Genomic DNA, 26190 nt, shown 5'->3' with positions numbered 1-26190 from the left:
GACTGCTCCCCGGGTGTAAATAAACGCTGGCCAGCGCAGTGTTACCAGCGGTCAACGACGAGAAAGATGACGGTGGACACGGAGACGCGAGGTGAGACGGGAAAACACGGGGTTATAATTGTTTTGGACTTGTTTGTGTGTGAATCTTATATTTAATAGTGACGAAATGCTAATATGGAGCATTTTATCCCGAGTTTTGGCTCTCGGCTCGTGCGTAACCATGCGTCAAAGTCTTATCAGACGCTGTGATGTTCTGAAAACTACCCACCTGTTCTCACATTGATTTAACACGTTATTACTCAGTATTATTTGCCTATACAATAGTGATGGGACTTTCTGCTCTTTCGTGGTATCCGAATCCCCTTCATGTCAAGGAGCCGTTCAGAAGAATTTAATTACCTGAGAAAAGTCAATGTAAGAACTGTTTTAACTCCACATTAATCACAGAGAAAGATGACCAAGGCTGGGATTTGTGGAAGAAGAGTGGACACGTGTTTATCCTTTAAAATAGGAAAAGTGTCGCATTAGCTTAATTATTATTATTAATTATTATTATTTTTTGTACATAAAAGCATTAATTTGAGTAAAAATGCATCTAAAAATCTTTTAATTTTAATTTTTTTAAAAACTGGATCATACCGTTCTCGTTAAGGAATACTAATAGCTTTAGAATATTATCTGTAAAATATGTTCCAAATATTGTTGTTTGTTTTCGTCACAACAAAGAAAATTATCCAGTCAACTTAAAGAGGGATTTGAAACTGGCTGTATCCATGGAGGTGTTATTGCTTTGCCAGGAATGTTCCACAGTATGGTATTAAATGTATGTATTATTTAAATAAAGAGAGGCAGGTGACACAGTCAAACCAGTTTACTTGTCAGGTCTGTGAAGAGGTCACTTCACTCACGATAAGAATGCATGTGTTTTTTGAACAATATAATACCCGTACTCGAATAAATGCAAGATGTTCATTTAAAGCCATACTGTGGAGCATTCCAGGTAATTCGCCATAGAAACTCACCAGAAAAGTTACATAATGCACCTTTTAATATTTTTTATTTTTAAACATTTGTCTCCACCTATTTGTTACTTAGACCTAATGTTAAAATATGCCAAATGTCACATTGACAGAACAGAGCAGAATCTTTTCTGAATGTCTTTAGAATGATGTTGAGCTGGATCAGAACAAGTAGAAGAGCACAGGTGTACAGCAGCATTAATATACAATAGTTTTATATAATAGTTTGTAAAGCCGAGATTTTACTTTGAGAGAGTAGCAGTACTTTGCAGATTTTCCGGTTTGTCTGTATTACATAAGAGCTACTCCAGGCAATAACAAGGAAATGCATCTGTTAGAGTAGTTATAATGTTGTTTTCTCATCACAAACAGACCTGGAGTTGTGTTGCGTTTCATTCATACATGTTTAGCACACAAACCCTATATATTTATGATGAGTACTTCTCTCAAACACTCTGTTCCACCTGGTGATCTCATGTGGTGATACAGGAAGTGCTCCCGTTGTTTATAAATTCTATAGACCATCACTAGAATCATTTGGATAAATTCAGCCTTGGAATGGCCAATCTCTAACTGAAGGTAAAAGGCGATCTTAACTTGAAACTACCTTGTTATGACATGAAACAGAGCATTTTGAGCTTTGGAGATGAACACAGACTAATAATAAAGGATTACTCAAACATGTGTGACTGAAACAAAACACAACTCCAGGAGGAGGTAACAACATTATAACATGACTAAAAGCTCACAAGAATTCACAAGATTCCTTTAAAGTTGGATTATTACATATAAAATGTCATAACAGAAATGGGTTAATTATCTGTACTTCAGTAACATTTGAAGAAATGACATAGTTCACAACAAATCCACTCTGCAGCGTTGTACTGATTTGACCATGGTTTAGTCCTTGTTAAGTACTGGTTCAGTTCTGGTTTAGTCCCCGGTTTAGTCCTAGTTTAGTCTTGGTTTAGTCTTGATTTAGTCCTGTTTTTAGTCCTGGTCACAAAAATCAGACAAACTAAATCATATTTGAAGCTTTTGTGACTTGTAACCTTACTCACAGTGGGAAGAGTCACCACACCTTTTACTCAAGTAAGAATACTGTTACTTCAATACACATATTACACAAGTAGGAGTAAATGCATGTTGCTAGAAAAGTACTCTGCTTAATACTACAGCCATCCATTTTCTTCTGCTTATCCAGAGTCAGGTCGCGGGGGCAACAGTCCACAGGGAGTCCCAGGGACCAATCTTGCACCGAATCTTAGCACTAGTGGGGGTGGAGTTCTAAAGAGGAGGTGTGCCGTGCCTAAATATCAGGTGGAGTGGAGCAGACTGAGGGTGTGGTGTGGTGCGTTCAGTGAATTGCCAGAATCATAAAAAAAATTAAAGCCACGAGCGGCGATGGTGGCCCTCGCCCCGGCGCGCAGTGGCCCCCCTACGCGACCTCTGGGGACTCGCGTCCGCCCCGGCACGCCACCCTCTCTTCCCGACAACGCCCAGGCCGACAGCTCACCCATTACACACATGATATAATGCACCTTTAAATATTTTTTAGGAGTCATTGCGCCCCTGCTGGCCAACAGTGGAAAATGCACCATGTCCGTTATGTATTTTTTTGCTCATAGTCATGCATAGAACTTATTCCCTGAATTTGGTACAAATCCAATAATGTTGACATGTCATGTCTATTCTAGGGGGCGCTATAGAGTTCACTTTCCATTTGTTTTATAGTGTATTATGTTTAGGCCGTGATCAGACATTAGTGATTCAAATTTCAGCACAATCGGACTAAACCTGTGTCTGTAATCATTTCTTAACTATTTTTTGGGGGAGTCTGTGCGCCCCTGCTGGCCAGTGGTGGAAAATGCATCATGTCCGTAATGGACTTTTTGGCTTGTATTCATGCACAGAATGTAATCCCCAAATTTGGTACACATTCGATAATGTTGACGTTTCATGTCTATGGTAGGGGGCGCTATAGAGTTCACTTTTCATATAGTGTATTATATTGAGGCTGGGATCAGGCATTAGTGATTCAAATTTCAGCACAATCGGACTAAGCCTGTGGGTGTAATAAATTTTGAACTATTTTTTGGTGGAGTCTTTGCGCCCCTGCTGGCCAACTGTGAAAATACCCCATGTCCGTAATAAACTTTTTAGCTTGAAATCATGCATACATTTTTATTTCCAAATTTGGTGCTAATCCGATAATGTTGACGTTTCATGTCTATGGTAGGGGGCGCTATAGAGTTCACTTTTCATATATTTTATAGTGTATTATATTCAGGCCGTGATCATGCCTTAGTGATTGAAATTTCAGCACGATCGGACAAAACCTGTTTCTGTAATAAATTTTTTACTATTTTTTTGGGGAGTCGTTGCGCCCCTACTGGCCAACCGTGAAAAATGCATCATATCCGTAATAGACTTTGTTGCTTGTAATCATGCATAGAATTTAATCCCTGAATTTGGTACAAATCCAATATTGTTTACATTTCATGTCTATGCTAGGGGACGCTATAGAGTTCACTTTTCATATGTTTTATAGTGTATTATATTCAGGTCATGCATTAGTGAATCAAATTTCAGCACAATTGGACAAAGCCTGTGTGTGTTATCATTTCTTAACTATTTTTTGGGGGGGGTCTTTGCGCCCCTGCTGGCCAATGGTGGAAAATGCATCATGTCCGTAATAGACTTTTTTGCTTGTAATCATGCATAGAAGTTATTCCCTGAATTTGGTACAAATCCAATAATGTTGACATGTCATGTCTATGGTAGGGGGCGCTATAGATTTCACTTTTCATATGTTTTATAGTTTATTATATTCAGGCCGTGATCAGACATTAATGATTCAAATTTCAGCACGATCGGACTAAGCCTGTGGGTGTAATAATTTTTTAACTATTTTTTGGTGGAGTCTTTGCGCCCCTGCTGGCCAATGGTGGAAAATGCATCATGTCCATAATAAACTTTTTTGCTTGTCATCATGCATAGAATTTAATCCCCGAATTTGGTACTAATCCGATAATGTTGACATTTCACATCTATGCTAGGGGGCCCTATAGAGTTCACTTTTATTAGATTTCATATTTCATTACATTCAGGCCTAGATCACACAATTGTGATTTGAATTTGAGTTCTCTAGGTCAATGCCTGTGGCCGTGACAGGTTACCGAAAAAACAGGAAATGAAGGCGTTTTTCGCCGGCGTGCTACGGGCGAACCGTAAGGAGTATCCCAAAAAAATGTGGCAACTTCTGTGAGTTCATGTCTTTAGTTGTGACATGTCAAATCTGAGCTAATTTGGACCAAACCCCGGGGACTTGAATCTTTTTGTAGACACCCAAGTCAAAACTGCGCCGAATTTTTGATCCAATATGGCTGACTTCCTGTTCGTCATAGGGGTGCACAATGATTGGCTTTTTCGCTTGTCCCCTTGACTTATATGACTGTTCCGAATTTCGTGACCGTACGACAAAATATGCCTCTCAGCCTCCCATTCACTTCAAAATTTTCAAATTACAAGGGGGCACTGTTGAGTGGGGGGGCTTTGGGCATTGTCGCAATGCCTGTTTTATCAAATTTTTCGCCGGGCCAATCGATCTGAACCCGGTTTGGGGACTTTTCGTCCATGTTCAGGGGGTCAAAAATGCGATTCAATGTGGGGAAAAAAAAAAAAAAAAAAAAAGAAACCGACGAAGAACAATACCCCTCGCCAGTTACTTCGTTACTGGCTCGGACCAATTAAAGCCGCGCGCGGCGATGGTGGCCCTCACCCCGCCGCGCACCGCCCCCCCACGCGACCTCCGGGGACTCGCGACCGCCCCGGCATGCCACTCTCTCTTCCCGACATCCGCCCAGGCCGACAGCTCGTCCATTAGACACGTTACATAATGCACCTTTAAATATTTTCAGGAGTCATTGCGCCCCTGCTGGCCAACAGTGGAAAATGCACCATGTCCAAAATAGACTTTCTGACTTGTAATCATGCATAGAATTTAATTCCCGAATTTGGTACAAATCCAATAATGTTGACATGTCATGTCTGTGGTAGAGGGCACTATAGTGTTCACTTTTCATATGTTTTATAGTGTATTATATTCAGGCTGGGATCAGGCATTAGTGATTCAAATTTCAGCACGATCGGACAAAACCTGTTTCTGTAATAAATTTTGTACTATTTATTTGGGGAGTCGTTGCACCCCTACTGGCCACTGTGAAAAATGCATCATGTCCATAATAGAATTTTTTGCTTGTCATCATGCATAGAATTTAATCCCCGAATTTGGTACTAATCCGATAATGTTGACGTTTCATGTCTATGCTAGGGGGCGCTATAGAGTTCACTTTTCATATGTTTTATAGTGTATTATATTCAAGATGTGATGACGCATTAGTGATTCAAATTTCAGCACGATCAGACTAAGCCTGTCTGTGTAATAATTTTTTAACTATTTGTTGGGGGAGTCTTTGCGCCCCTGCTGGCCAATGGTGGAAAATGCATCATGTCCGTAATAAACTTTTTTGCTTGTAATCATACATAGAATTTATACCCCAAATTTGGTACTAATCCGATAATGTTGACGTTTCATGTCAATGGTAGGGGGCGCTATAGAGTTCACTTTTATTAGATTTCATATTTCATTACATTCAGGCCTAGATCACACAATTGTGATTTGAATTTGAGCTCTCTAGGACAATGCCTGTGGCCGTGACAGGTCACCGAAAAAACAGGAAATGAAGGTGTTTTTCGCCGGCGTGCTACGGGCGAACCGTAAGGAGTATCCCAAAAAAAGTTGGCAACTTCTGTGAGTCTGTAGATGTGACATGTCAAATCTGAGCTCATTTGGACCAAACCCCGGGAACTTGAATCTTTTTGTAGACACTCAAGTCGAAACGGCGCCGAATGTTCATTCATCTTTTGGCTTGTCTCATTGTTCTCTATCACTGTTCCGAATTTCATTTACCTGCGACAAACTTTGCCTGTCCACACTCCCATAGGGGTCCAATTCTAGGAGTCGGGTCACTCGGGTCATTGATGCGATGCCCATTTTATCAAATTTTTCGCCGGGCCGATCGATCTGAACCCCGGTTTGGGGACTTTTCGTCCATGTTCAGGGGGTCAAAAATGCGATTCAATGTGGGGAAAAAGAAAAAAAAAAAAAAAAAAACCAGCGAAGAACAATACCCCTCGCCAGTTACTTCGTTACTGGCTCAGGCCAATAATAAGAAACCGGCGAAGAACAATAGACCTCGCCCCTAACTTTGTTAGTGGCGCCTCGCCCCTATCAAACAAGTCCACTGAAAAACAACATGTAACATGTTCAAGGCTTCTTTTATTTGGAAATATATTAGGATGATAAATGCATAACATGTTGGTGTGCTGTGCAGGAGTCGTCCGGATGCCCTCCTGCAGCAGAGCACAGCCCCTCACCCACTCCCTGCATCGGCTCAGCTCTGCTCTATAGTTTGGTTTGATCTGGATCTGTACAAAAGCTGCTCATTCACATGAAGCTGTTTACACTGATGTCCTAAAGTGTGTTTTCTTACTCTGTCTGTGTCCTAATGCTGCAATGTCGATTTCCTCACATTCTTGCGGACAGGGATCATTGCGCGGGTTCACTGAGAGCTCAGGCTTACAGCGGTGCGTGTGCATGAGAGGGGCGCACATGCTCGTGGAGTGTTCGGAACATAAACCCAGTCAGTTCTGTCATGGCCCATACAAAAGTCTACATTCCTTGCGCCTCTGCTGGAGTGTACTTGCATCGTGGGACTTCAGAGCTGTTTTATTGTACACGTACATAACTCTTCCCTACTCCCCTCTTTGCTGCCTCATAATGAGGTAAAGTTTACAGACATTACCCACATGGGCAGTGATTTTAAATGCCACAGTGGTCACAGATTGGTTCAGGTGCTGTCACCATATATGTACTTGTACCATCCCACTCCAGCCTCCAGCAGCAAAGCACAGCCCCACCTGGACACGCCCCCTCCGCACTTGCCCATAGTGCTAAGATTGGGGGCAAGATCAGGCCCCCAGACTTTCTTCACCCCAGCCTCTTCCTCCAGCTCCTCCTGGGGGGGACCCTGAGGCATAGTCTTTCCAGCATTTCCTGGGTTTTCCAAGGGGCCTCCTCCTGGTGGGACATGCCCGGAACACCTCTCGAGGGAGGTGTCCAGGAAGCATCCGGAACAGATGTCCCAGCCACCTCAGCTGCTCCTTGACGTGGAGGACTTGATACCAGTACTGTTATGAAAATGGAAAAAAAAACTCTTATATTCCCATGTGTCTTATCTGTGTGTAATGGTCGGTGGTGCAGTAGGTTCATGTTGGTCCATGTGCTCTGAGACTTGTTCTGATCCAGCTCAACATCATTCTAAAGACATTCAGGAAAGGTTCAATTCTGTCTTGTGAATGGGACTGTTTTTAGTATTGACTCAAATGAATATCTAGTTTCAATATTGGTTTGCTATTGATTAGTGTCTGATTCCTGATACTTTTGAGGACCTTACATGTAGTATAGGTCTAGGAAATTTAAACTTGTTTTGTTTTGTGGTTTCAGAAATGAGGGACACATTTGAGAAACAGGTAAGATACACCTGAACACACCTCTTTAAACAAATATTGTTATGTAATAGACTGGTGCTGTAAATTACTATTAAATAATTACTATTTAAAGGTCCTATATTGAGCAAAGTAGGTTCTTGTGAGCTTTAAACCTTGTGATAATGCTGCTACCTCCTTAAAACCACGCCTGGAGCTCACACATGTTTGAGTAATTCTTTATTATGAGTAGTCCTTTATCATCATGACGTGGTATCGATACCTGCTCGAATGAGAATCTATATTGGATAGTAGTTTTAAAATGGATTAGTCTACATCTATAGTTTATATATCTGACTTGAGTCTAAAAGTTCAAACTAAAACATGTTTCTGAGACATGGTTGGAAATCGATTAAAGGCTCTTTAATTAAATTTTCAGGTTTGACCAGAATCGGCTGCATCATTCTTGGTTGGTTGAGGATTTGATCTGTTTTGGTTTCTGTAGTATTTCTTCATGTGGAGCTCAGGCCTCTCCCCAAAGACAACAGCCTCTTATTGTTCTTGTGAACCTGTTTTTCAGATGCTCTGCCCTCCTGCAACAGATGCTTTTACATGTTTCACTGTTTCTCACAAAAGAGACAAAAAGTTCACTCACTTTTGTTTTCTGACCCTCTGCTCTTTTTACTGCCCTCCCTTCCCCCCCCACCCCCCACCCCCCAGCAGGACGCTCATGGAGGATTGTGGGACTCGGTAAAGAAAGCAGGGTTTGTGATTGGCTCTGGGATCTTGTTTCTCGCTGCCTTTGGGAACTCCCTCACATGGTACAAAACACACAGTGTTTCTCAAGCAATGTTTATTACACACACACACAGACTAGTATGTTATTGTTTCTATCAATACAACTCTGCTAAATCAGAGGTACACACCATTTTGACCTAATCTTGGATTTGCTGAACCAGGACTAAACCAGTTCCAGAGTTGGAGCTCAAACCAAACCATTATGCATTTACTGTATGTTTTTGCTCTGGTCAGTCTCACATAGATGTGATGTTTTTCCTCTGTTGGCTCTAGGCACCTGCAGAAGTTCTGGGGAGCATCTGGAGACTTCTGGCAGACTCAGTGGAGCAAACTTCACTCGAGGTTTGAGGGACATGACCAGACTCTTTTTACTTTGGTGAGATGCACTTTCATATTTTCATTACTATTGTGTCTTGCGCCTGCTTTATAATACAATACACAATATTCATCTAAAATGACTTAAAAGAAATTCCTTCTGTGTTAGGAAACAGCAGTATCAAATGGGCCGGCATAAACATCATCACAACAAAGTGGAACATGCTGTCTGCCCCTCCTGTATATTTCTCTCACTATCCAATCCAACTTTATTTGTATAGCACATTTTATAAGTAAGACAGTTTCAAGTGCTTTACAAAGCAGTGTAAAACATTTATGAACAGTCTCAAGCACATATCCCTGTACTGTGGGGTGATCTTAGAGCATTCACACATGTAACCATACACTGTATGGACATAGCTAACCCTCTAGCCACTGCATTCCAAATAGGAAGGGGCTTTGGCTCCACTGACTCTGGCTCTAATTCACTTTGTATTGAAAAACTGTCACCCCTCTCTCTGTAACTGCTGCTGTCAGGCTCCTCAATTTGGTCTTAAAATATTAATATGCTCTACATGATCCTGGTGTTTTTATTTGGCTGTTTTGTACATCTGTACATATAAACACAATCATGAGACACAGACCACACAGGAGTGGCTCTGTAAAGAATTGCTCCTGTCTCTGTAGTCTCAGTTTAAGCACTTAAGTTCAGACAGACATTTCACACATTTTGGACAACAGACTAGACTTTGTCTCAGCATTTCTCTTAGGAGTTCCTTGTCAGGCAGACAATTCAAAAAAGACATATTCATTTTGTGTATTCATTCCTGTTCAAATACTGTAAAACTCAGGATTGGAAATGAGCTCTCCTGTGGTCTGTGTCTGGATACGAGGTCTACACATGTAGGGCCATGTGTACACATGTACACATGTATTTTGCCTGTGTTTGTGCAGGATTTGTTTAACACTAAAACATGTACAGGGCCCCATTGTCCAGGACTACAGGAGCACAGTCATCTCAATGGGACTGTGAAGTTTAAAGGGTCCATATTAAGCTACTTTCTTATCAGTTAATTCCTCATAAACATACCATATATAAACATATACTGTATTTTTCAATATTTTTCATAATTCGCTCCGAAGTATAAGTCAAAAATGTGTAATGAAGAAGAAAAAAACATATACATCATACCGGACTATAAGTCGCACTTTTTGGGGGAAATTTATTTTATAAAATCAGGGACCAGGAACCGACATTTTATCTAGAAATGTAAGTTATAATAATAACAATAGAATAAAGAACAACAGGCTGAACAGGTGTTAATATGTTAACGTCAGATAACTAGAGCATAAATAACAGAACATAAGTTTACCAAAGTCACGATCTCACTCTAAATGACTAAATCCATTGAATCCATTGCATTCTTCAGCCTCGGTGTCACTTCTTAGCAACTCCGCGCAATTTCAGTTGTCACTGAAGTCCATGCTTTGTCATCCAATGACTTCCAGGAAAGTTGCATGGCGCATCCTACCAGTTGCCATGAAGCTGTGTTCTCCATCCCCGCTTTTCACCAATCCCTCACAAAATTCTCGCTCACTCCAAACTTACTTTCTGCTGCTCAATTACCATTTTCGTCTGCATATTTCACTACTTGCACCAGGACAGTGGCTTTTTCTGCAGAAGACACGCGCAGAAACCTGATGCACAAGCCTAGATCGCCCTCTTGCAGTTGTCAGTCTGAAAATTTTAATATGTAAGTCGCACCGGAATTTAAGTCACAGGACCACTCAAACCATGAAAAAAAGTGCGACTTATAGTCAGAAAAATACGGTATGTAAATGCTCCAAGAGTCCAAATGTTCCCTTCTCTCTCCCTCTCTCCCTCTCTCCCTCCCCCCTTCTTCGTCTCAGGGACCATGCTGGTGCCCACTGTGGTGTTCTGGTTGACTAATGCTCTGCTGCTGTTCGTGGACATCACTGCCAAACCCTCGTTCATCACAAAGTACCGGATCCAACAGGACAAGAACAACCCGGTAACTGTCATTAGATCTGTCTCCAAGTGTTTGTTTGTATATATGTAATAATAGCAGTCAGTGACACAACAGAACAGAAGAGCCCAGTAACTCTCACTAGATATCTAGAGATACTTGAAGCTGATGTCATCAGCATACTGTGATGCTAACTGCAAGTACTGCTCTCTCTGAGCACAATTTCAGAACTTAACTGAAAATACAACAGATGAGCTGATTTGAGTTAAACGAGTCTCTCACACATAAAAGTACTGTCACACGTTAGCTAGCATTAGCCAACAGTTTTTCAGTTGGTCACTTTCACCTTTTTGTTGAGAATCAAACTCCTAAACAGGACCTTGAACGCTTGTATTCTTCCTGAAAATGTACTGTTTAAATACATTTTATAATTTTTCTTGAGTTTTCAGACTTAATCTTAATTTTTTGACAATGTCTGCTAATGTGTGCATTGTGTCACCATGGTAAAAGATGAACAGATTCTACAATGTGATGATGTCATATTCTTAGATGGGAGCAAGGGACAGTTTTCGCCTATGTTTACATTGTATTTTACCATGAAATCTCCAAAAGCTGAATTCACAAATGTTGAACGTGATTAGTGACTAGAGCCAAGAACTAATAATAATAATTTTAGCTGATACCCAATAACCGATAAGAACCGATACCAGAGAATGAAAACAGCATTTATTTCCTTTAAGCAAAAATAAAACAAGACAAAATTAATACAAATATCTGAAGCAGCTGTTATTTATCCTTCAAGTGACAACAGAACAGCTTTGTGAAATACAAAATCAAACATTCTGAGAGTTTCTGGGCCGTCTCCGACTGACCAGTAAATGTCTTTTTACCATACATCTAGTGCATATGCCATATTTATCACGGCACATCACCTTAAAGCATCATTTTATCAGTCAATAAAAGTGCAATGGACCAGGGACCGTTGAACTAGCCTACTTGTGTTTTGTTTGCCTTCCCTTGTCTGTTTTGTTTAGTCGTTAGGGCCCATATTACACCATTTTCTGATCTATGTTACAATGTTGTTTCCTCATCACAAACAGACCTGGAGTTGTGTTTTGTTTCATTCACACATGTTTTTTTATTATTATTATAATAAATATATTTATTTCATTTAATTCCTAAAATATAAAAAACATAATCGGTGTGATAACATGAAACATGCAAGAACTGAATGAAAACAACAGAAGTGCAATCTGATGTGAGCTGTGTTTTTCCACATTATACTTTAACACTGACATAAACATAAACATGAATCCACTGCAAACCGATATCTGCACTTTGTCATGATGCCATGGAGACAGAAAACCATACTTTGGAACAATTTCCATTGACATATAGAGAAGAAATGAGTCAGGTTTGTGGCGATGCAAGCCCACTCACAGTAACGCTGCATGCTTTTCAGCACAATAAACACATCATCTGCAGTTTTCTGACATATTTGATGTAGATTGTATTCAGTGTTGGGGAGTAACGGATTACATGTACCGCCGTTACGTAATCAGAGTACAAATTATGAGTAACTGTATTCCGTTACAGTTACTGTTTCAATGAGTGGTAATTGGATTACAGTTACTTTGCTGAAATAAGTGGATTACAAGGCGGTATTTTCCTGTTTTCACATTTTGTGCTACATCCCATTTATTTATTTTTTTATTTCGGTAATTTCACTCATTGCCTGAAGCCCAAACAGAACGCGCGCAATAAGAGCGATGGAAACGTCATGTTAAAGTTGGCGGTGTCAGTCACACAGTGGAAGCAGCAGTGCATTGGTAAAAACGCATTTGTGTCTTGGAAATTCTCCCGATGTGAGATATATATATATATAAAAAAAACCAAATATAAAATCACCTACAACTTAAATGTGAAACCGGAGCTACTGGCACTGGTGAAAACAACCTGCATAGACTCATAATATCTGCACTACTGTCCTATAGTGACCTGCCACATGAGGGGACGTGCACACAAACACACACAAACACAAACACACACCTTCATCATCGTCATTAACCTGAGAACCCGCGGACCACGTCTCCTTCCATAGTTACAGCGCGGACACCGCCGTCTCGTGCGCCGCGTGTGGACTGTGTTTTCTCGCGTAAACCGCGCTTCCTCCTGTGCGCCTCTAAACCAGAACTAACACCAGGACTGAACCAGGTTTAAACTAGGACTAAACCACGACTAAACCAGAACTAACACCAGGACTAAACCAGGACTAAACCAGGACTAAATCAGGTCTAAACAACATGACACCTAACAGTAGGTTGACATAATTTAAGGTGATCTCATATAATTTCTCTATCAATAATATTTTTTAATATGGTGAAGGAAAGGCTTATCTTGTTACTGTCTTTTAACAGACAAAACCTCTTACATTAAGATATCGTGGTCTTTGTTTCTTGAGACTTGGGCTCAGACAATTTGAAGACAACAAACAAGAATTTTGAGGATGTGTTTGCTACATTCATGTCATTTAAAAAAACATGACAATATCAAGTAATCCAAAGTAATCAGATTACGTTACTCACTTAAAGTAATTTAACGGATTACATTACAAATTACATTTTGGGGTGTGTAATCTGTAATCTGTAGGGGATTACATTTTAAAAGTAACCTTCCCAACACTGATTGTATTACATTTCAGGGCTAGCTGGGTAGCATAGCTTTTGCCAAAAAATAGACTTATTTAAAAGCGTGTTCTTCCCATTTGGATGTTTTTATTGAAAAACAAATAAAAACCTACATTCTTACTGTGGTGGGCTTGCATCTCCATAAACTCTTCTATGTCCTGGAAGACATAGAAGATGTCCATGGAAATGTTGTTCCTTTGGCTACATTATGATATATTATGTGTCTCCAATGTTCCAAAGTGTGATTTTAATTTGGATTTCCATGGAATCTTGCGGGTGATGTGCCACCTCCAGTAAGTCATGAGGTTGTACAGTGGAAGGAGCAGGAGAAGATGAGAGTGTGCAGTGTTTACTTGTTTATTATGAGCTTGTCTTTCAAGGGCCATTGAAATCATGATTACATTTGATTCCAGTTGAATTCCAGTTCATCTGCAGTGCTCATTTCCAGTATGTTTAGTCTTAATAGTCCAGGCTGATGCCTGGACTATTAACCAGACCCAACACTGTAGTTTTGATGACTTGTGTGCTCTCACCAGCACAGGTTCATCTGAACTGCGATCCTCATCCTAACAAGTATTAGGCCCGAGCCCCGACAGGGCGTAGGGCCTATTGCTTCCGCTAAGCGGAGCGAATGGGGAGCGACGTGCGCATGTCCGAATGCGACAAGACGACATGCAACATTGTCCTTGGTCGCCCCCGGCACGAACAGCAGTATCCCAGTAACCCAAGCCCAAGGCCTGGCTCATATTTACTACTGCTAAAATGAATATAAGTCAATGGGAGGTTGGGGGGCGACCCCAGCAAGATGGTGCAGACGCAACTGCAACTTGACCTCTGACAACACTGACTGATCCACCCTGAGACCAAAGCGTTAATTATCAAGAGCATAATTTGGGAGGGTTTTAGCTTTCATATGAGACATTTCTAAAACCAATCGATTAATTTAAAGTCAGGTTATAAGCTTTTGTTTCTACAAAATGGATAAGCGACAAGACTTTTTTCAGGGACTGTATATAAAAAAAATATATTACATGCACAGTCTTAGACCGATCATGCTGAAATTTTAATCACTAATGCATGATCTCAGTCTGAATATAATCCACTATAAAACATATGAAAACTGAACACCATAGCGCCCCCTACCATACACATAAAACGTCAACATTATCGGAATTGTACCAAACTTGGGAATTACATTCTATTATTGACTAGATGCAAAAACCTATCTTACTGACATGGGCATTTTTCATGGTTGGCCAGCAGGGGGTGCAAATAATATTTAAAGGCACACTATGTCATTGCTCCGTTTGTGGGTGCAGCGTTTGCGGGCACGGCGTTTAGGGCATGGTGTTGGCGGGGCACACCATTTGTGGACGCGGCGTTTGCGGGTGCGACAGGTGAGGGCCGTTTGACGCCGCTTGCGGCTTTAATTAAACTTTCCTTTTGTTAAAGACCTTTTACAGTGCAGCAAATTAGTAAAAAAAAGTTCACTTTGGCCTAGGTACTCTCTAAGGGCTACTATTTTGGAAAAAGCTATTGGCCTGTCAAAAATTCAATATTACCATATTGAATTTTTGACAGGCCAATGGCTTTTTGACCAAACGTCCGTTTTTTCCCGGACATTTATTGCGTCCTCTCCTGGCCGTCCGGGGGTTTTTTTTTTTATAAAATGATGCAAATGCCTGGGTTTTCATATTCTGTCTTTGGGCCATTAAATTGAGCGGCTCTCGTGCAGTCAGAAGGAGCGAGCCGACACAAACAGTCAGTCGGGACAAGTGGTGGGCCATGTGCACAGTGTACAAAGCAGGCACACCGAAAAACATTAAAAAGCTTTGCCAGGTGAGAGTAGCTCAATGTCAAGGACAAGGCCCCACCTCCCACCCCCCATATTGTGTCCTGGTTTTGACAAACTGAAATATGGTCACCCTACAATATGGTGGCCATTTTTCAAGATGGCCACCATTGCTATTAAATGGTTATTATATAAATCATTCAAAAGTGATCCAAGCATAACATTATATATAAATATTCTTGTTACCCTTGGCTCAGCTCTCCCTCGCTGGCACAACCTGTCAATTCAGTTGCAGCTGTCTATCTCAGAGTCCTGCACTGTGCACCCAAATAATTGCTGAAATGGGCAGATTTTAACGTTCTGGAATTTTGTGGGTGGGTAGTGATCACACACGGGCGGGTCAGGTGAATCAAATGAACAACGAATGGGTAGAAAAATACTTAACGTGCGTCCAGGACGTCCGTTGCCCTGGAAACAAGTGCCGTTTCCTGGTCTTTTCTCAGGACAATGGACCAAACAGAGAGATTTTAGTGTTTTTGTTACATAAAACCATCAGTGGAGGAGAATGGCTCAGCGGCTGCGCTCCTGGTTTAGTCCTGGTGTAGCCTTGGCAGTTGGCTCGGCGGTTGCAGTGTGTAAATATTTATGCTAATTGCATAAATGTATATTTATGCTAAATGCTGGTGTAGTCCTGGTGTAGTCCTGGTGTAGTTCTGGTGTAGTCCTGGTTTAATCCTGGTTTAATCCTGGTTTAATCCTGGTTTAGTCCTGGTGTAGTCCTAGCCATCAGCTCAGCGGTTGTGGTGTGTATATATTTATAATCCACTAATGACACGGCGTAGGTTCACTCCTGGTTTAGTCCTGGACTATTGGGCTGTTGGACTAATGGGCTGACCCTGATTTATCACGGGTGGGTAAGGGGTGGATTTTAATGGCTCTGGGCGGGTGTGGTGCTGTACTGTGCGAGTGCAGGTTTCCAAAAATGGACCCGTGCAGGACTCTGATCTAAGTCCATATATTTCTTGCTAATTGATGAGGGGCTGTTAGACGCATTTGGGACACTAAACTATTACTACGTGTCAAGAACTACAGTGTAAGTCTAACTAGATGAGCTGACACTGAAGCCCAGGCTGAGTTTCACAGCAGTGAAGTCACCAGTGCCCTGGTTGTGTCATGATATTCACTCGATTAAACTAAACGTTCCTTAACACATTCAACTGAGCTCTGACAGAAACGGTGGCCATCTTGAATTTTTGAGTGGCACACACCTTTTTCCATGAGAATGTTCCTTGAAGAATGTTTGTACCAATCTTGATGAGAGCATCACCATTTGATAAATTGAGGTAAAGATTTAAGAGAAATGGCAACCACCTTGAAAAATGGTGGTGATCATCCTGAACAATGGTTGTCGTTTTGATTTGAACAGAGTATTTTCACAAAATGCTACACTATGTTTGAATACTGGACATAATGAGCATTAGACAAAATAGCAGCCATCTTGAAAAAATTGCCGCCATTTTGAATTTTTGGGTGGCCAACACCTTTTTCCCAAAAAGTGGCCCTTCGAGAGTATCTGTGCCAAATGTCATGCTTTTATACCAAAGTGAACGATTCTCTGGAAATATACAACTAACCTGCTGCTTTATTATACTAAAAGAACTTTTCAGAGTTTTAATCAGAGTGTTTTCCCTTCTCATTTACACTCTGAAGTTTGTATTTGGACTGATTTGTGCATGTTTGGGCAATCTTTAATTACTTATTTTCAAGGCCTCATTTTACTGATCAAACTCTGTTTTCACATGTCCAATCCTCTGTACTTACTTTGTTCTCCAGTTTTATTTTCTTTATTGGCAATACGATGTCAGATCCCAATGGGCACTGCAGTTTTCTAACTCAGTGAACTTCTTTCTTTATTAAGAATTTTAGATGAATATAGTGATTTAGAATGTAGAAATTCTAACACAATGCTCCACAGGTGTCAGAGATTATAACTATATAACAGACACAGGCACACTAGGTCCGCTTTAATATTCAGCACTCGTTGATTTTGATGCTTGAATCTGCAGAGTCCTCTACATACAGTATGTAATTGGTGTATTTCTCGGTGAGTGTGGAGAGGAACATGAGTGTGATTAGATTATGCTTTGCAGTGCAGTTACATCTATACTTTTTCCATGGGCCTGTCCATGTGTCCACTCCAAAGTCCAGCTCTGATATGCCTCCGGGACACTGCGCTGATACACTCTGACCTCAGATTACCTCAGATTACAACAGTTCAATCATCAAGGAGAGATTAAATCCAGACACACAGGAAAACACTGTCAAAGGGAAAGTAAACCAGGACTTGATCAGGACTAGACCAGGGTTAAACCAGGACTAGACCAGGACTACATCAGGACTAGATCAGGACTAGTCCTGACTCCACCAGGATTAGAACAGGCCTAAACAAGGACTAGACCAGGACTAGACCATAACTAGACCATAACTAGACCATGACTAGATCAGGACTAGACCAGGACTAAACCAGGACTAGACCATAACTAGACCATGACTAGATCAGGACTAGACCATGACTAGAACAGGACTAAACCAGGACTAAACCTAGGCCTAGAACAGGACTAAATCAGGACTAGATCAGGATTTAACAGGCTTAAACCAGGATTAAAACAGAACTAAACCAGAACTATGCTAGCTCAGGACTAAACCTGGACTAAACCAGTTTTTTGAATGCCATCCACTTGTATTGTTGTGTTTAGCAGCTGTATTTGAAGCAGTAAAACATGAAATTCTGATACTACAGCCAGACTACTCATAAAACTGTAGCCTCAGACCTGGACAGACTTGTTAATTTATTTATTATCTTTTTGGTCTACAATGTGTCATACTCTCAGATGAGGTCAGAGACAGATTTGAACCTGATAATTTTTATTTATTTTTTATTCAGGCTGACTAAGGTATACTTATTCCAGAGTGGTAGTCTGTTTTTCTTTATTTTTGTGTTAAGTTGAAGGTAACGTTTCTGGTGGAAGGTCTGCCGCCTGCTTGTTTCCATGGAGATGTTATTCCTTGGTCAGGGTGTTTCACAGTATAGCATTAAACTTATCTATTTGAACTGAGACGAGCTTGTGACATTACTGGGCCAAGTGATTGGTCAGGTCAGTGGAGAGGCGACCCAGCAAGAATTTTATGAATAAACACACCAGGAACTGAATAAACACAAGCTAGTGCCATACTGTAGGACACAGTCTCCATGGAGACAAGGCTTATATACTTCACCTTTTAAAAGACTCATCTGTGCTTGTCTCAGCCTCAGAAATTGATTTTCACTGTCTTTAAAAAAAAGTTCATTTGAAACAGTTTGCAGTGCTCCAAAGTTACTCCTCACTTACCTTATGCATTCAGAGCGTCCTAATTATTCACCATGATGAATTTATAAGCACTTTTCACAACTTTCAGAGGCCAGAGCTGAGTTTTGACATTACAATAATGCACAACTAGCATGCTAATGTGCATTTCCTGATTGTTAGGCAATAAAACGTGTGATAATTAGATGCAGACAGTACATAGCAGATTATTTTGACCTCAAGAGCTGCTTATACAATATCTGTACCAAGGCAAGACACATTTAGCTCAGATACATGGGGGGTTAAATCAGGTACAAGCGCTAATTCTCATCTCAGACTCTTTTGTTTTTGCTCTTTAGGTGGACCCTGCCAAGCTGCGTCACGCCCTGAAGATTGTGCTATTTAACCAGGTGTGCATCTCAGGGGCCATGGTGGTGGCGGCATACCACCTCATGTCCTACAGGGGACAGCCCTGTGGCCCCGAGCTGCCCACGTTCCACTGGGCTCTGCTGGAGCTGACTGCCTTCGCCATAATCGAGGAAGTGCTGTTCTACTACTCCCACAGGTACAGGAAAGTGCTGTTACAGGTACAGGAAGCGTAAATTGTTTAATGACTTAGAGCGTCTGGAAAAGCACTGTATAAAACTAATGCATTATTATAATTATTAAATCGGCCTAAAGAATGTTGTGGTGTCATCTGAAACCCATAAATGTGTAAACACTGACATGCACCCTCGAGTGTTGCACACATGTATACACAGGTGTCTCTGTCTCTCAGACTCTTCCACCAGCCCAGTCTGTACAAGACCTTCCACAAACAGCACCACGAGTGGACAGCTCCCATCGGCATAGTCTGCATCTACGCCCACCCTCTGGAACATGTGGTCAGTACAACTGCCCCACCACAACTGCAGTTTCCCCTGAAATCACAAAACAAAGGCCAAAACCTCATCAGAGTTGCACAATATTTATGATGAGACTAATAAAAATAAATCACAACAATCATACCTTTATTTTTTTATTGTTTATTCTGTCACAAAAATGCCTTGTTTCTGCATAAATTGTTTCTGCATTTTGAAATGAGTTTTCCATGTTGATGACATGGATAGAAGGATTATGTGTTAGAACCCCAGACTGTGTATATAAATGGACATAGCTAACCTGCAAGCCAGTGCGTACCAAATAAGAAGTGAGCCTGGTTGCTGTATTTTCTATAAATAAATTCCCATTCCTATTATGGAACAAGTTCCAAATTCGGCCCTACAATTTGCCAGCCTTGATGAGCCTCATTCGACTGGAGCTGACCCCATATGGGGACGTCCACTTCTTTATACAGTCTATGGTTAGAACTTGAGCTCCTTCCTCTAATTTTTTACCTTTCTTCTGAAGTTTTTCCCACAAATTGCCACTTAACTGATGTAAAACTATGATAAATATTTAGCACAGGTACTATCAACCAAAGCAAGTCAGAATCAGAAAAACATGAAAAGCTGTCACATGCCCTTTAACCCTTTAACCCTCTGTGTGTGTTGGGTCAGATCTCAAACATGTTGCCCGTAGCGATCGGGCCAGTATTGTTGGGCTCTCACCTCAGCACTACGTGTCTGTGGTACTGCCTGGCCCTCATCAGCACCACTGTGTCTCATTGTGGGTACCATCTGCCCTTCCTCCCATCACCAGAGTTCCACGACTTCCACCACCTCAGGTACGTGCCCACTCAAACGCCACGGGACTGTGGGGACTGTAGTGCATGCATACTGCAGGGGGCGCTCACCACATTTTAGAATTCACCTAGAAAATAAACTAACTTGCGTTATTCAGTGAGAGAGTGTTTATTTTATGTATACTGACAGAGACTGAGCCAGGTTCAAGAATTACAAATATATGAACCATAAAACAGGTCAACAAATGTGCATTACAGCTACTTTTTACCTTTAGTTCAGCAGAGACTGATATTTCCTGGGCTAAAATTATCTGAATGATTCCAAAGAAGAAATATGGAGTTTAAAAATACAGTGGAGCACTTTCTGTATTACCACATGGCATCCCAATCTGCAGGGTTTGTGTGTATAAATATGTGTGAGTGAAACAAAACACAACTCCAGGTCTGTTTGTGATGAGGACACATTATATAGCATACATCAGAAAGTGTAATATGGGCCCTTTAACCATGAGCCCTGTTCTGTGTCTCAGGTTTAATCAGTGCTATGGTGTTCTCGGGATCTTAGACAGACTCCACGGCACCGACTCAAAGTTCCGTCAAACCAAACAGTACGAACGCCACACACTTCTCACCAGCCTGACCCCCCTGACCGAGAGCATCCCTGACGTGCCCAAGAAAGGCCTCTGAACCTGGGGTAACTCTGTGAGCAGGTCCCCATCTATTGCAGCTGGAGCCTGGAACCCACTGTACCTGATTTTTACTGTCTTAAAAACATGAAAACAGAGCAAGTTCATTTTAAAGGGTTTGCTGTGGTCCAGTTATTCCTCACTTACCTTATGCATTCAGAGCATCCTAATTTAATGAGTTATATATTTAAGGAAACCAGTTAATTCAACTATTTAAATGTATTATTAATGTGTATAGTTTGATGTTCAAGTACTTATTATCAAAACATTTAACATTATGATTTGAGAGATTTTTTACGTCAGATGCCCTTCCTAGTTTTGTCAATGAGCAATATTATGCACTCATGGGAGATCTGAATCGGCTACCTTCTGGATAGTGGGCAAATATTTAACACAAAACAGTTAAAAAATACTTGAAATTCATTTTTAAGGTAACTGCTTCTGAAAGACATTGTAAGCTTAACAAAAAGTGCACTTAATGAATCTCTAACCAACTATGACACTAAAGAATTTCATTTTTTCACAGTGGTAAAATAATTATAATTTAGATTTCACATATTTTCCTCATTTCATGTATGTTTAGACAAGAGTTAACAAAATGTGTTTGCTTTCATTTCCTTGTTGCACTAGCCAAGCCATACGCACAATAATGGTGAATATCTAAGCTAACCTGAGACAAACAGGTAGTATACTTTATGGATTGTATTCAACTACTCTTAAATTCTCATGTTTAACACTTTTATCACAATGTTTAAACTTTGCACTTGGAAACAGAGCAATGCAAACGATGCTCCGAAAGCCTCCATTTAAAGATTGTATTTTGAATTATTCTGTAATTGTTTAAGTAATTTTTGTGTTTTTTAAAGTGTATGTTTAAATTGAATGTTGAGTAAAATAAGTGTTTAAAGCTTCTTGTTGCGGGTGTACTTATTATAAATGTCGAGAGAGCAGCGACATCTGGTGGTCAAATTAACTGACTCGACAGTTATGTGAATAGTTTTGTAATTGGTCACTTTTAGGGCAAAACAACTCACTGGAAAATCAGCATTACAATCCTTAGTAATAAAAACACTGGACATGTCTTTTATATTTTAATTGGATTGGTCTTGAGAACCAATACACCAATCACCAATTTATTTATAATTTGTCAAATTTATGGGATTGGATACCCAGCACATCCACAATAATACAGACTTAACTAAACACACATACAAAAAAAATAAAATAAATAATAATAATAATAATAAATAATGATAATAATACCAAAAAAAAAAAAAAAAGGGGGGGGGGGGGGGTGTAGTACAGAGTTTCTCAATGCAGTGACACAAACATTTACATACACATATATTTTGACATTATCCAAGAGTATGTTATTCTTATTTTACTGTGCTTTGCCCAAATAGGGTTTTGCCACAGTCCATAGGTCAACAGTCCGTTTGTTTTTTGTGTTCAACGATTGAGCCGCCTGCTCCATAGAAATTAAATCAAAAAAATCTTTGTACCAATTGTCTGTCTCGAAGCACTTATGTTTGCGTTCCTTCCAGTTCATCATAATAATACGTTTTGCTGATAAAAAACCCAGTGATAATATGTGGTCCAATTTTTGGGATGACAAATCTTGAGTTCTTATTCCAAACAGGCACAACAACGGGCATAGAGAAATCTGCACATCAAACATACAAGACAGATAATCCATTACAATGCTCCAATATTGTTTCACTTCAGGGCAATGCCACAACATGTGTATGAGTGTGCCCTCTGCCCCACAACCATGCCAACACAGTTTAGATAATTTGTTATCCATTTTGTTTAATATATATGGTGTTGTATAAGCTCGATGTAATAATTTGAGCTGCAGAATTTTATATCTCGCACATTTAGAAATTTTTGTGGAGTTTTGCAGTGCTGTTTCCCATTGTGAGGCAGTAATAGGCATTCTCAAATCACGTACCCATAGATTTTTTGTTGAATTATTGACATCCCCTTTAGTGTGACGTAAAAGTTTATAAATTCTTGAGACTGTACCTTGTCATGCAACAGCACGTTTTAATTTTTCCTCCAACTCCTTCTTGTCCCCCATGCTCTTATCCTGTGACAATGAAGATTTTAAGACAGATTTAATTTGCATGTAAGTTAAGAATTCAGATTCTTTCAAACCACTCCTAGTTTTTAATTCATTGAATGATATAAAATTATTTCCATTCTTAATCGCCTGTGATACATTATTAATATTACTTAATTGCCAGGTTTTGTTATTTAGAGTTCTTTTACCTGCCATAAACAGGGGATTGGACCAAAGGGGACAAGAAGGTAAGGATTTCCCAGTAAAGTTTAAATATTTCAGCAATAATTTGATAATATCACCAGAAAATTTAAGCAATGGATTATTAATATTTGAGATAGTCTTAGGACTGTACCAAAGGGTCGCTAATGATAAATCTGGATTGTACTCTTGTACTATTTTTTCCTCAAGCCATTTCCAGCTTCCAGTTTCTCGAGGACTACAATAGGCCCAGTTTAGGGGATACCTAGAATTATATGCTATATAATATAAATAAATATCTGGCAGTCCCACTCCACCCTTGTCAGGGGGTTGAATCAATTTTTTATGGCCAATTTGTTTTCTTTAAACCATTTTGAGGGGAATTTTAGAGGAATAGATGAGATAATGAAAGCTAGTCTAGGAAGAAAATTCATTTTAATTGTTTCAGCTCTGCCCCACAGTGAGAGGGGCAGAACTGTCCATCTTTGTACATCTTCCTTAAGAGTCTTCATGAGGTCGACCATATTCAATTCGACCATAGTCTCAACAGGAGATCTGATTTGGACACCAAGATATTTCATACTTTTAGGTTTCCACTGGAAGGGGGCAGTATTGAGATGAGACTGGAAGGTATAATGGTTAAGAGGGATAGCCTCACTTTTTGCATAGTTAACTTTGTATCCAGAAATTTTTCCAAAATCATCAACTAATTTAAGCAACTGTGGACTATATCTTTGTGGATTTGTTATAGTTAATAAAATATCATCCGCAAATAAATTTAATTTGAATTCATAATCTGCAATATTAATACCCGAAATAGTTTTGTGTGCCCGTATTGCACACGCCAGTGGCTCTAAAGCAAGAATAAAAATAAGGGGAGAGGCTGGACATCCTTGACGTGTAGAGCGGTATAATTGAAAAGATTCAGATAGCATACCATTCGTTTTTACTTTTGCTAATGGCAGGTGGTAGAGAGCTTTCACCCAATTGATATACTTAGGACCAAACCCATATTTAGAGAGTACATAAAATAAATATTCCCATTCAATCCTATCAAAGGCTTTTTCAGCATCCAGAGACAATGCTATCGCTGGATGCTGAAAGTCCTCTGCCCTCTTCATCACATGCAGAAGCCTCCTTAAGTTATTAGAGGCCAAACGACCTTGAATAAAGCCTGTTTGCTCTACATGAATCAACATAGGAATGACTTTTTACATTCGCTTTGCCAATAATTTAGCAAACAATTTATAATCATTATTTAGAATGCTCAAAGGTCTATAATTATTCATTTGCTGGTGATCTTTTCCTATTTTAGGAATAAGCGATATGGAGGCCTGCCGCATTGTTGGTGGCATTGAGTATTTGTCTATTATATCATTAAATAATAATGTCAGGTAAGGAGCAAGAATCTCCTGAAAACATTTATAAAATTCTATTGTATATCTGTCATTTCCTGGTGTTTTCCCATTTGACAGAGATGTAATTGCAGTTTTAATTTCATTTGTTTGAATCGGTCTTTGTTAGAGAAGGTAAGTTTAAGTTTTGAAGAAAATCCTCTATGTCATTCCCATTACAATAACACTCTGATTTATAAAGATTACTATAAAAATTGGCAAATGCTTGATTAATCTCCTTAGGGTCATTTATCAGTAGACCATTATTATTATAGATTGATGAGATTGATTGGCGGCTCTCTTGTTGTTTTAGTTTTAGAGCAAGCACTTTGCCTGCTTCATCTCCAGACTCATAGAATTGCTTTCGTAGCTTAAAAAGTGCATAAGCGTTCTCTTCATGGAGAAATGATTGATATTCATTTCTACATAACAGCATGGCATGTTTAACCAGAGTGTTATTAGGGTCAGACATGTGTTCTATTTCTAGCTGCTTGAGTTTTTTCGCAAGTTCGTTCTTATGTTTTAATTTTTCAATTTTTGTAGCAGTTGAGTAACTAATAATCCACCCTCTACAAGTTACCTTGTATGCCTCCCATACGGTCTGGACAGAGTCTACAGAGTTTAAATTATTTTCAAAATATTCCTGTGTATTATTTTGTATCAGTGTCACAAAAGACTGCTCTTTTAATAAGGAATTATTAAATCTCCATTGTCTGTTTTTGCTTTGATACATCTTTGTTGTTGAAATTAAGACAGATAACGGTGCATGGTCAGATATAATAAGATTATGGATCTTACATTCTATAACATTTTTGATTATCATATGTGATAAAAGAAAATAATCTATCCTGGAATATGAATTATGAACATGAAAATAATAAGTATATTCACGATTATCAGGATGTACCACACCCCATATGTCAGATAAGTTCAGAGAATCTTGTAATTCTCTTAAAGCATTAGACAATACTCTATCAGATGGGAGGGGGCCCTTCGACCTGTCCACTAGAGCATCACTGACCAGATTTAAATCGCTCCCTAACAGAATAGGGTGGCCTACAAATTCTGCTAATATTAAGTTAAGTTTAGGTAGGAAAATATTTTGTCCAGTGTTTGGGGCATAAACATTAACAAATGTACATCTTTCATGTTGTAAAAGTCCTGATAAAATAATATATCTCCCATCTTTGTCAATAATCTGTTTTAATAATGTGAATTTCATTTTTTTTTAGAATAATATACTAACTCCTCTTGATGCTCCATTACCTGGGGCAGAAAAGACCTGTCCCACCCATCTTTGCTTTAACTTGGCTGACTCTTTCTCTTTTAAATGAGTTTCCTGGAGTAGTGCTGTGTCACAAGCAAGGGATTTCAAATGAGAAATAATTGTATATCTTTTAGTTTTATTGGAAATCCCTTTAACATTCCAGGAAATCATATTAATGTTTATGCCCATAATCTACATATATATTGCTTAGTGAACTCTGTACTACAACACTGGGAGGGGGGTGGGGGAGGGGAAATAAAAATAACTAAAGTAAAATAAAAAAACAAACAAAAAATAATAATAAACAAACAAATAAACAAAAAAAGAACAAAGATAAAGAATCTACAAAATGTATATAAAAAAAAAGCCATGAGGCAGTAGAAAAACAAAAATAGTGGGTAAAGGCCCACTTATCATTAGTCCGT

At 39.6% G+C, this 26190-nt stretch overlaps 1 protein-coding gene across 1 annotated transcript; it reads left to right on the top strand.

Moving 5' to 3' along the window:
• Positions 1 to 5: 5 nt before the first annotated feature.
• On the top strand, positions 6 to 21749 carry faxdc2 (fatty acid hydroxylase domain containing 2). The gene is made up of 10 exons (XM_055148315.1): positions 6 to 91; positions 7588 to 7613; positions 8289 to 8389; positions 8640 to 8742; position 9724; positions 10593 to 10714; positions 18852 to 19057; positions 19271 to 19376; positions 20031 to 20197; positions 20686 to 21749. The coding sequence occupies exons 1-10, from the start codon at positions 67 to 69 to the stop codon at positions 20840 to 20842; spliced, it is 1014 nt and encodes a 337-aa protein (XP_055004290.1). The 5' UTR covers positions 6 to 66; the 3' UTR covers positions 20843 to 21749.
• The last annotated feature ends 4441 nt before the right edge of the window (positions 21750 to 26190 follow it).

This window comes from Boleophthalmus pectinirostris, unplaced genomic scaffold (genome assembly GCF_026225935.1).
Source record: "Boleophthalmus pectinirostris isolate CB_2022bp ecotype Guang Dong unplaced genomic scaffold, ASM2622593v1 HiC_scaffold_12, whole genome shotgun sequence".
In the NCBI taxonomy this organism is placed as follows: domain Eukaryota; kingdom Metazoa; phylum Chordata; class Actinopteri; order Gobiiformes; family Gobiidae; genus Boleophthalmus; species Boleophthalmus pectinirostris.
This window is presented reverse-complemented; position numbering and strand designations above follow the sequence as displayed.